This window comes from Gymnoscopelus microlampas (genome assembly GCF_963454915.1).
Source record: "Gymnoscopelus microlampas genome assembly, chromosome: 6".
NCBI classification, from domain to species: domain Eukaryota; kingdom Metazoa; phylum Chordata; class Actinopteri; order Myctophiformes; family Myctophidae; genus Gymnoscopelus; species Gymnoscopelus microlampas.
Window position 1 is genome coordinate 16,129,457 of NC_139943.1, and position 13,045 is coordinate 16,142,501.

Below are 13,045 nucleotides of genomic sequence, written 5' to 3' on the forward strand. Positions count from 1 at the left end.
TCCTTTCGCTTTCATCTTATGATGGCCTGACTGTACATTGAGCTACATTCAGTCCTCGCTTAGGCACTTCATGGACTTACTGCCTCTGCGACCCGACCGGCCGGTGACCCAGTCGATAGCGATCCCTTACTCAAAGTGTGATTGGCACTCTAAGCAGGAAACCGACGGTCTGATCCCTATCCCACTTTCGCTATGGGTATAGAAACTTTAACCGTTTTCACCAGCCTCGCCTGTAACCGGTGAGTCACGCACTCTTATCCGGTTAGGTGTGGACTATCATCCACGCACCATGTGCTACCAACCCCTGACAGGAGCGATAGTCGGCACATCGACTAGACGAAGCCGCGGTAGAATGTAAACTCATTCTTCACTAGACACGGGGGCATTGCCTTCAGTCATCTCCTCCAGCACTATATTTCCATTATAACGTGCCCTCGGAACCTTGCGATTCCACCGTCGCCTGTTGTGCACAAGGGATTGAGGAGCCTACCCCCTAACCTCATACACCGGAAAAAGCTTCTTCTCTCACCCAACAATGCCCTCTGTCTGCTACAGTGGTAATTACAGCCTCGGAACAAGCAAGGGAACCAGCTGTAGGTAGATGGCCTCTGCTCCAATGAGTACAGTCTGCAGATCCAGCTTCATTGTCAGTTCATTTATGTGCTTCAAAATGGTACTGAAATCAGATCCAATCAACTCCCCTCGCTGAGATACCAGAATGGAACAGGCTATCAGCAGGTGAAAGTTCTCACAAGGCAGGCGGGTCCACATCACCTCCCACAGCACAAGAATGTCTTCAAAGGAAAACTCTCTCTTGAACCAGATCACTAACCAACGGAAACAGAAGCAAAGAGAGCCGCTGTCCTGGGAGTCCAGGTAATCCCACAGCTCTGGGTCCAGAGCTTTCAGCAAGATGCTAAGCTGAAGGAGCTGCCGTTTCATGGCCTCCTGAGACTCTTCAAAGTTAGTACGCACTATATTCATGAAGCCAGTCAGGCACCAGAAGGACTCCACCTCATTCTGAGTAACAAATAGGAGGGGTGCCAGGAGGTCACTCATTCCCTGGACATAGCCAAGATCAAAGTTGTACATGCAATAGGTCATCAGAACATCATGGAGGAGAGTCAGTCCTGGGTTATCGTTCCCAGAGAAGAAGGCGGTGTGTCTGTCTGTCCTACTCACATCTGTCTCAATGAGGCTTCTGAGGAGGGAGTTTCTCATCTCCTGCTCTTCACTAACTGACTTCCACTGCGCCTTCATTCGGAAGTATTCATCCGTCTTAAACCTCAGAATGTCCTCCCTTTCCTTGAAAGTGCTGTTCCATGGATAAAAGCCCAGGAGAAACTTCCACACATCTTTCCTTAGGTTTGGCGTGATACCCCCTCGGAACACTAGTTCTTTGATTCTCTCTGGGTGCTGCACACAGCCTTCGGCATCCAGAAACTCCTCCCATTGCTCCATTGGTCGCCCCCGCGTCACCTCCGGTCTGGGACCAAGCGTTGGTGGCAAAGCCACCTTTCGTTGTCCATTCCCCATGGCACTCAGAACTCAGAACTCATTGAGTCTCCAAAACAATACATAGTAGTTACTTTTTATACATTTTACTCAAAGTAGGAGGAGTGAAGGCTGTCACATGGTCATAAGGAGAAGGAGTTAAGGCTGTCACATGGCAGCCAGCCTGACTAGATCATTATTATTACAATGGGACCATCCTGTTTGAATGATTCACTGTGATGAATAAACAGACAGTAAACAAGAGTAAATCAACATTCAGACGATCTGACTGTTGGCTGTGAGGGAGTCTCACCAACACCCTGGTCAGAACAAAAGCCATTGATGTGGTTTTGATTAAATTTGCAAAAGGTTTGATTAAATCGACACGGGACATCAGACCACGGTGTAAGCCACATCCAGCTAGATTAGCACTCAGGACAATCAACATACAATTGAGAGAAATATGACACAAATGAAACAATTCCATTTTCCCACCACAGTCCGCAGCCAAATTCATATACATTTGGGGGTCTTTGGCACGAAAACATTTGAGAACTACTGATTTAGAAGGCATTTGTACAATCAGCCTCAGGTCTTAATGGGTTAATGAACACTAAAACATGATTATGAATTACATACCCATGATCAGGTGGTGAACATGCTGGATTTAGCGTAGAGATCATTTCCATCCGTAGCCGAGTCCCCAAAACATTAAAACAAGGACATACTGTTACAGCAAAACATAAAAATGCGTTAAGTTTGATTGATTGATTAAATACTTTATTAGTCAGAATCAGAAATCTAAACAGCAACAGATACAGTCAGACATTAAGGCTAAAAGGAGTAAAGGATAACACAAAAAAAGTCCTGGGGACTTGTTTAGATTGTGGTCCTACATGTATTCAATTCATCAACATAGCATAACTTTAAGAAGATGTACTCAATAATACATGTCATCAACAAATACAAAACACTACATGTACAAAGGAGAAAAAGGAAGAAAAACAGCAGTTACCACAGCCGCCCTGTGTCACCAAGTAACTGAGGAGCGATCAAAGGAACCATAACTGATTTAATAAGCCTTTCGCAGTTTCATTGTACAAGCCGCTTGTACTTAGACATGCAGCAGTGAATGACACCTCCTTTTGATGGGAGTTTAAATTTACCTCCCAGATCTGCTATTTTAGAATAGCCAAAGTATAAAATAGGGCTCAAGTGTTTAATGCACAAACAACAACATCTATTAATATATTCATGTGGATGAAACTAAAGGACCTACAGTACTGTATCATCTAATATTTTTTTGTGTCATATATAGACAATTTCAAAACCAAGAGCTTGACTCCTGTTAACATTTTAATATAGCATAATGCAGCTGCAGCATAACGTTGCTGTCTCTATATTCTAACCTTTTGTGTTTTTTCGTAAATTAAGGCCCTACTTGATCATACTACAGCGTCACACAAAAGCATCAAAAGTAGCAGATCTACAAGCTCGAAACGCGGAGCGAATCCTGAAAAGTAACAGTTTTGGACATATGAGGTTCCACGCCGACAGAGACGATAATGTCCTTTACTTCATGACCAATCGACTTCCACATGATGCTCCTATAAACAACGTTTAGGAAAGCAAAGCTATTTCACTAACGTCGATTGTTTTGCATAAGCTGTCAGAGAATGGCAAAAAGTGACGTTCAGGCTGACTTCATCTCTTATTTCCTTTTCAATTCTTGTTTTTATTTTGGTAATTGTCCCAATTTGTCCCAATTTAGTTGTTCTGCCAGTTCCCCTGCATATCCCCAACAACATTGGTTCTCAAGGTGGGGGGTCCATTTGTACACTCTCAGAGTTATGGTGGTCCTTGGTCCAATGCAGGGGTTCTCAAAGTGGGGTCCGGGGATCCCCATGGCCCTATATATATCATTGACATTCTTTGAAAATGTTCACACCACAAATCTTGTATGGGGGGTCCTTGGCACAAAATCTATTCAGATGGGGTTTCACGGCCAAATACACATTCATTTAGGGGTCCTTGACATGAAAAAGTTTGAGAACCACTGCCCTACAAGTCCTTGTCGGTGCTTTATCCCCTGGGCTAACACTGTTGGTATGGCGGGGGGGGGGGGGGGGGGGGGGTGTAGAACAGTGAGAGAAGTCCAGCTGGGCCTTGGAATTGTGTGACAACCTTCCATAATTAGTTTTAATGAAGAGAAATGAATGGTTTCAGCCTTCTGGGGCTTTGTCAGAATGTTGCGTTCACACCAGCAGCGAGCGACGGAAGCTACAAAACCACCTACGTGGTCAATTACACTGTCGCTGATTCCCCTTTGAAGTGTTGCTCAACAAGCTCGTTGACCTTCATTAAATGTGCGTGTGTGTGGGAGCAACGAGCGAGAAACATACAGTACTGTAAAGGAAAATATAAAGGCTTGGGTTAAAAAGAACAGGGAACTGGCTGACGGTTTAGAATTCTTTTTTTTTTTTTCAGGCACTCGAGTGACGCAGTGGTAAAGTAGCTGGCAAGCACCACTGAGTCTGGGGGTTAGCATCCACCTCGCTGCATCCAGCTTTGTCGAGCAAACACAATTGGTCCGTGTTCAGGGCAGGGTGATTGTCTCTACACCAGTGGTGGAAAGTTACTAAGTTCATGCACTCAAGTATTGTACTTAAGTGCAAATTTGAGGATTTTTTACTTTACTGGAGTATTTCCATTTTTCAATACTTTTACTTCTACTCCACTACATCTCAGAGGCGAATATTGTACTTTTACTGCACTACAATTGAAAACTTAAGTTACTAGTTACTTTGCAGATATAAAACACACATTAACCACTTTAGTCCTATTTTATACCTAGGCTATTTGAAAATAGATGATTGTGTAGATCTGCTATTTTCAAACATTTTAGTACTTTTACTTTTGGCACTTTAAGTACATTTTGATACCAATACTTTTGTACTTTTACTCAAGTAAATGATTTTGAATGCCGGACTTTCACTTGCAGTATTGATACTTTTACTTAAGTAAAACATATGAGTACTTTCCCCACCACTGCTCTACACGTAATCCTACGGGCTGGGGAAGCACCTGTCAGCGGGGGGAGTGTTTGGGTGGGAGGAGTAGGACGAAGGCTCTACGTCCTCCCGGTGGGGGCTCCTCACTAGCGAGGTGAGTCAGTAGGATACAGCAGCAGTGACGACACACTGAACTACAAAAATTGGGATGAAAAGGGTTGGTAAAAAGCCACAAAATAAGGTTTTTATTACAAGCAGGCACTGTATGGAGATAGCATGGGTGTGGAACTGGTGAAACAAAAACAATGCTTGAGTGACAGTTCATCGCTGAAAAAAGTAGAACCCAGCTCAACAGTTTTTGTTTTTGTAGTTTGTCTCGCAGTGACAAGTGACGGGTGTCAGTTTGTATCTTCACGTTGCTGCCTTCAATTGAAAATGGCTCGCAGGGCTGGCGCTTTGGGAAAATAGCCCACCTACAAGCTCACAAACGCGTTGCGTCGCATCGGACCACGAGTAAAGAGGGAGCTTTTTACACCCATTTTTTACAATCCATCACACAGAATATCACCCGTTCACATTTATCCAACTGCCCTTCATATTGTTGTGTGTGACTATGTGAAAATCCTGAACTTTAAATGGCATTTCCCTTTCAAAAATGTCATGTGAAATGGGTTTTGCTGTGGAAAAGTACAGTTTATGTAATGTTATCTATAATGTGTAACAGCTGGTGACCATTACTGTTAGGTGTAGAAGGTCTTGTGACCAACAGTTTATTGAGCCCAGTAGCACAATGAATGCCCTCTCTTGGCAAAAGCTGCTAATTAACCCCTCACGTGGCTAATAATTTAAGTTAATTGATTCTTCAATCACAGGGGCACAGATGGATTCCCACCGGCAAGATCTCTTGTCTGACGCATTATCCAGCCATTCTGTTGAGAATGAGTTGTGCTGTAGTTACCTTCCTAAGGGCTTCCTGATAAATCATTCTAAATGCATACCCTCCCATTTCTATACAGTATCTTTTACGCTATGTAAGTCGTCTCTGTCGGGTTTGAAACCTCATATCTACAAGCTCAAAACGCGTCGCTCCGCGCCGCGTTTCTAGCTTATATATCTGCTACTTTTGATGCTTCTGTGTGACACTGTAGTACGAAGTAGGCAGTAGGGCATTCATTTACGAAAAAACACAAAAAGTTAGAATATGGAGAAAGGAGGTTTCTGCCAGACAGCAACAAATTGGTGCATTTATATTGCACCTCCATCTCCAAATGTACAGTACATTGCGTTCACCCACTCATGGACACATTCACACACCGACGGCGGAGGAAACCGTGCAAAGGCCCCAACCTGCTCATTACATCGGAAGCAGTTACATTAGGGATTCTGTGTTTTTGCTCAAGGTCACTTCGACACTAACCCAGAGAGAGAACTGAGGTTTGAACCGGCATAATCCGCCGCTCTACCACCTGGGCAGTGGTGTAAAGTAACTTAAGTTTATTTACTCAAGTACTGAACTTTTATCCCCTTGTTTTCTTAACTTAAAAAACACATCATCAATATCCTCCTATCCCAGGTTGGTTCCACATCAGTGGTTATTGCAAATGAAAACGAATGGTTTTGTATCTAAAGGTGAGACCTTGCTATGTGAGGAGAATCAGGGATTAGGTGGTGATGGTGCTTCATATTCACAGTTTACAATTTAGGCATTTAAGCAGACACTCTCATCCAGAGCGACTTACAAATGCAAAATCGGAATAAGCAGCAGAGTAAAATAGTCACATACAGTAAGTACAATACAAAGAGAACAATTTAGTGCTTTAAATAAACTAGGATACCAGGTAAGCAAACCTAGCATCCGTCATGCTAAAAAACATGCTATCTTTCTTAATATTTGTGCACAAGCAAAAACAAATCTATAAATAACAAAAACCTGAATAATTAACCAACATAATTCTGCACAGCATAACTAGCATCTGTCAAAAAGAAGACAATGCGGGATACAAGAGTCTGCAGTTCGTACCTGAAGCGCGTTTTCGAGCTTGTAGATCTGCTACTTTTGCTATTTTTGAATTCGAAAAGTCCTGAAAAGTAACTGTTTTGGACATAATAGGCTTCCCCCCAAAAGAGACGATATACAGTACATACATTCATGGGCTCCACCATTATCAAAAGGATGAAAAAAACAATAAAGCTAGCAGCTTAAGAGTGAATAGTTTATTCCACAGCCTAGGAGCCAAGAGGGAGAAGAGTGTATGACGTGTGGAGTGTTGTGCAAGGTGTGTTATGAAAAGTGCAAACAGACTTCCTGTGTTAGCTGAAGTTTAGATAGATAGATAGATAGATAGATAGATAGATAGATAGATAGATAGATAGATAGATAGATAGCTTTATTGTCATTCAACATACATGAAAGTTCCGTTCCACTGGCTTACATAAAATCACAGTCAGTTCATAATGAGATGAAATATTGCACAGCATGGAGTCCTCAGCAGCATATAGGACAATGGTTAGGGATTATTGCACTTTTTTAGAGTTCACAAGTCTGATGGCTTGGGGGGGAAAAAGCTTTATACTCACTATAAAGTTATATTTGTCTACAAATCTTAGTACTGAAGGAGGAAATGCAATTAATTAGTTCCTTTTCAAAAATCAATTCATGATCAAATATCATTATGCTGGTAAGAGATATGACGCTACGCTGCAGGACTCCAGAATATCTTAACATTATCGTTGCCAATGGCAAAATGCACACTGCGAATGTTGTTGTGAACAGTCTTATTTATGATTATAATAACATGCTGATGTTCATGCTCCGTCTACGTGACCACTACTTTTCTTTGATACTCAGAGGGCAATTATTTTCCTCCCGCATAATATCTGCATCTATTTGTTGCATTGTGTTCATTTGAACATGAATAAAAACCTACATTAACACAATACTCTGGCTGTTTGTCTAGCCAGGCTGGATTGAAAAAATATCTCTCATAACAGTATGTCCCCCTTTTTTTCTCTGCTCTGCACCTCTCTTACTAATAACTCACAGTCTTAGTATTTAAAATGTTATCATTAACAGGTCGCTTTCACAGGTACTGTAAGTAAGTACCGTAAGCAAGTTGGAGTGTCTTATTGTTATTAGCCGAGCAATGATCCCCTATCCTTTTGCAGTGCACTAGACCCAAACATAGGGTTGTGAGTAAATGTTTCTTTTTACCGTTTATTAGTTAAAAATAATAATGATTAAAAACATCTCACTCACTCACTCATCCCATGGCCTAGGGGGCCGTAGGGGTGTCATGGTGGATGCTTGGGCAGTCAGGGATCTCCAGCGCTCACGATCTTCTGCTGTGCGTAGCAGGGTTTGGAAGCTGCAGCCAGTCCATTCCTTGATGTTGTCCATCCAGGACTTTCTCTGCCTGCCTCTTCTCCGCTTCCCCTCCACTGTCCCCTGTAGGATGGTCTTTGACAGGGAGGTATGTCTTGTGACATGGCCATACCAGGCCAGTTTGCAACGTTTTACTGTTGATAGTAGGGGCTCCTGTTCTCCAGCATGGGTGGTGACTAACTGTCTAACATAATCATTTGTCCGGTGTTCTTTATATGAAATATGTAGCATTCTTCTATAGCACTTGCTTTCAAAGGACTGTACCCTGCGCTCAGTGTCCGCTGTGAGTGTCCAGCTCTCACAGCCATAGAGTAGGGTGGAGAGTACAAGTGACTTGTAAAGTCTGACCTTCACTGAGAAGCTGATGGTGTTACTTTTCCAAATACTGGCCAGTCTCGTCATGGCTGATGTTGCAATGCCAATTCTTGCTTTTATCTCTTTTGTGGAGCTGCCATCTTCACTCACATAGGACCCGAGGTACTTAAAGTCCTTTACTTCCTCCAGCGTCTGCCCGTTCATTGTGATCTTCGTTGGAGATACATGGTTGTGGCTGTTGACCAGGATCTTACTTTTCTCTGCACTTATCTCCATGCCATATGCTCTCGCCGCCTCTTCCAGTCTGGTGGTGAGTTCCTGGAGTTCAGCCTCGCTTTTCCCCATGAGGTCGATGTCATCAGCGAAGCGGAGGTTGGAGATGGGTCTTCCTCCGATGGATATGGAGGTGTGGAATTCTTGGAGTGCTTCATCCATGATGTTTTCCAGAAAGATGTTAAATAGGACAGGGGAGAGGAGAGATATGACAAAAAACATAAATACATTAAAAAAAGAACGAAATGACAAGAGTCATATTCTACCAGGTGCTGTGTGTGTGTGTGTGTGTGTGTGTGTGTGTGTGTGTGTGTGTGTGTGTGTGTGTGTGTGTGTGTGTGTGTGTGTGTGTGTGTGTGTGTGTGTGTGTGTGTGTGTGTGTGTGTGTGTGTGTGTGTGTGTGTGTGTGTGTGTGTTTGATTGTTTTCATAGACCTGATTACTTGTTTTTCGGATTGCTTGTTTCTCTCGCCAAACCTGCGACGCTAAACGCTAATAATGTTTTTTATATAAGTGGTGGCAACATTTTTTGACACCACACAGGTCTTCCCAACAATAGCGAAGATTGAAGTCAGTGTGAACATGGCCAAATAATAACTTAATAGCAAGATAGGTCTAATGAAGCACGCTAGCATTTAGGCTAACCCTCCTGCCTGAGGCTGCAGTAACTTGCACTGTCTGCAACAACTGTTGCAGTGTGAATGAGGGGAGCGGAGCACGGTTACTGCGGGGGGCGGGCCGTCTCCCCATTCGTGTCGCCATTGGCTTAAAGGAGTGAAGGACAGCCAGGACAGCCAATGACAAATAGGTGTCGCTTAGTCTCCCCATTTGTGTCGCCATTGGCTTAAAGGAGTGAAGGACAGCCAGGACAGCCAATGACAAATAGGTGTCACTTAGGTGTCGCTTAGGTGTCGCTTGATGACGATGTCCCAGCCTGTCTGTAGACTCAGGCGCTCTTCGAGCACCTGGTAAAAAGAAGGAAACATATATATATATTGAATCTTGTGATTCAAGGGAGAGCGCTCTACCGACAGAGCCATACACGAGCTACCCACTTGCGCGACTGAGGGAAAAATAGGGGGGAACACTTGCATGGTCTCACTGGCTGATGCGATGATGAAAGTGTTTGTCTTCCTGTGTTTTCAAAGGCCGGGAGTTTGTTGAGACAGTGAGAAAAAGGAAATAAAATATATATGTATCTCGAACCTAGAACCTTGCGATTCAAGGGAGAGCGCTCTACTGACGGAGCCATACGCGAGCTACCCACTTGTACGCGACTGAGGGGAAAATAAGGGGGGAATACTTGGACGGTCTCACTATAGCTGGTGCCATGATGAAAGTGTTTGTCTTTCCAGTGTTTTCAAAGGCCGGGGGTTTGTTTGACAGTGAGTGTGCTAAAAAAGATGTGAGGCCGTGTCACCTGTCACTGAGTGTCACACACACACACCCACATAGAGAGAGCAGAGTCACAACAACACACTTCTGATGGAAGTCTCAACAGCTTCCCTTATAAAAAGTTTCCAAGTCTCTCACACAGTAAACATTTTATTTGTTTTGTCCTTTTTGCCCGTTTTTCCTATTTTGCCACCAAACTTGAAGGACCTGTACCTAAATCCCTTGCATAATTTATAATAATAATAATATTCCTACATTAAACGTGCAAAGTTTCTGTCTCTCCGTCTGTGTGTGTGTGTGTGTGTGTGTGTGTGTGTGTGTGTGTGTGTGTGTGTGTGTGTGTGTGTGTGTGTGTGTGTGTGTGTGTGTGTGTGTGTGTGTGTGTGTGCGTGCGTGCGTGCGTGCGTGCGTGCGTGCGTGCGTGCGTGCGTGCGTGCGTGCATCTTAAGTTCACGTTTTTCTCTGACCGACCGACTTAAAACTCATCGCACGCGTCGCCGGCGACCAGAGGGAACACCATGTCCAGGGTCGAGTCGGTCGTCCAGAACTGCCGATCCGATCAATATGCACATATGTAAGCATATGTAAGCATCCGACCGTTAACTCATTAAGACCGGGGAAGCATTGATTTCTTTGGCCTTTCAAAAATAGCAGATCTACAAGCTCGTAGAGAGGCGGGACCGAGTGCTGCGCTACGAGCTTGTACTGTAGATCTGCTATTTTTGAGAAATTGGGAAAATGTGTGCAAATCTTTGAATATATATATTTTTAAAGCGAAGATTTGTACTCAAATCTTTGCTTCTGGGGGGTCCCTGGAACAATATATTTTGAGATGGGCGTCCGCGGCCAAATACTTAATAATTTGGGGGTCCTTGACATGAAAAAGTTTGAGCACCACTGATATAGAAACATAAGTATTTCCAGGAAACTGTTAATCCCATATATGGGGCTGAGGAAGCGACTCGGCAAACTCGGCGCGCACATCGGTGAAGACCTGAGGGAGTACGGTGCTTGGCGTCGAGTCGGTTAGATTGCTGTCTCAGAGACTAAATCTAATGGGGGACCGTGGCCTAATCATGCACATCCAATTGGGGCCTGTGTGAAATTAGGAGGGTTGAGAATCACTGAGCTATGGGATAATGAGAGTGCAAGTGTTGCAGTGTGCTAATCTGGCCCAAAGGGGTCAGTGTTGCATTGCACTTCGCGATCCCAATTGCTGTGGGGCTCACCACCTGTTGAAACTGTGTGTGTGTGTGTGTGTGTGTGTGTGTGTGTGTGTGTGTGTGTGTGTGTGTGTGTGTGTGTGTGTGTGTGTGTGTGTGTGTGTGTGTGTGTGTGTGTGTGTGTGTGTGTGTGTGTGTGTGTGTCTGTGTGTGTGCGTGCGTGCGTGTGTCTGTGTGTGTGCGTGTGCCTAGCTGTCTGCATTAATGAATGCTTCTCTCTGCCTGTGCTTCTCACTCAGACGTGCATACACACTCATTCAGTTTCACAGACACTGACTCACTATATGTGGAAATATTAACCTACCGCTACTGTATCTCCCTTTCTCTGACGCACACATGCACGCACTCATGCACGCACGCACTCATGCACGCACACACAGGCATGCCTATCTTTCTCTGTCTTTCTTTTCTGCTTCCCTCTCATCTCTTCTATTTCACTTCATCCCTATTACTTCTTCTATCCATTCCTTCTTTTCTTCTCCCTTCCAGCTGCTGATGCTTTGGTTTTTGTCTTTTCATCCCCTCGATCTGTCTGTCTGTCTGTCTGTCTGTCTCTTTCTCTCTCTCCATCTCACTCTTGTATATCCCTCTTTCATCCTCCTGTCTCTCTCTCTGTTGTGTCTCTGCTCATAAGTGGTCATGTAAACTATAACGTCCTCAGTGTTTATTTTGCTCAGATCTTTTGAAAGTTTGCAATGCATGTCTGTATTTACACAGTAGATGTACTGTACACTTCAGAAAGAGTGTTAGTTTAACTCTCTTTAACTAAAATGAGCAAATCAAAGAATCAAAAACACCCGCACACTGTCTTCACTTGCAATAAAGATAAACAGTTTACAAAGATTACAGTTATTCTTCATTGAGCTCAATAAACAATACTTTATTGGTTTGATTAGTATGCGTGGCTACTTCCACCAACGCACCTGTCATGGAGATTTTATTCAGGTGTGTGCAAGAGACCAAGAGAACTCTTAAAGACTAAAAATAGGAAATGAACAAATTCAGATTCAATTGAATCACGGCACATCTGTCATTGGGGTGGCTCTGTTAATGGATCTTGACATGTACATTTTTACACTTTCAGAGTTAAATTAAAGCCAGGATCGTGCTGCGTACTGTCACTTTGATCAATTATATTTCAGTCTTGCACCCTCAGTGTTTTACTGTACGGCTACAGAAGCAAAGTCCTACATTACCTTGTAAATGTCCTTGCATTCAATGAAGCGGTTTGTATCAGACCAGTTGATTCTCAACCTTTTTAATTTCAAGGACCCCCAGTTTGACATACATTAGGCCACGGACCCCCATTTGATAAAGATTTTAATTCTGGGACCCCAATCTACACTGTCAGAGTTGCAGATTTGTTAAGGGAAAACCCACGTTGAGAATAAATGATGTAAACCATCTCAATTTCTTCCAACTGCATTTGCCCATCAGTGCATTTACAGCCAAGCTCTCACAGAGCCTTGTGTAGAACACATTAAAGCTGTCAAACGCTGCATGCTTTTATATTGTGATTAATCTAAACCTTTTCTGTAATTATGCATATGCACAGCCATGTTTGTTTTCAACGGCTTCAATGGGCAACTAGTGGCGTCCTTATTAAAGAACTTTACGTTCTATTCTGAATGATCATATCATTGCTGTCGGGTGGAAACCTTGTATGTCCAAAACCGGTACTTTTCAGGAAATACAAAAATAACCCATGTTAGGGTTCTAGACGTGAGGGCCCTATCCTCTAGTACAGTAAAATCTCACAACCTGTCACAATACGATGTGTTGTGTCTTGTAGATCGCCAATTTAACCTACTTTTCAGGGACACAATTATAAATGTATCCAGCCATGGTTTGAGGAACGGCACTCTAGTGGCGGCATTCTATTTAGAGAGCTCTAAGCTGTTTATGATTTATTCAATGCTGTGCTCCGCTTTATGTCAAAGTGCCAATTTGCAC

General features: G+C 43.3%; 2 protein-coding genes across 2 annotated transcripts in view; one reads left to right on the top strand and one right to left on the bottom strand.

The window, feature by feature from the left end:
* The window catches only part of agbl1 (AGBL carboxypeptidase 1), a 222,385-nt gene that overhangs the window by 60,773 nt on the left and 148,567 nt on the right, over positions 1–13,045 (top strand). The window lies entirely within an intron of this gene.
* On the bottom strand, positions 562–1,536 carry LOC311047868 (TBC1 domain family member 17-like; the record flags this gene model as incomplete). The annotated part of the gene is made up of 1 exon (XM_084060817.1): positions 562–1,536. One exon carries the CDS (start codon positions 1,534–1,536, stop codon positions 562–564), a length of 975 nt encoding a protein of 324 aa, XP_083916943.1.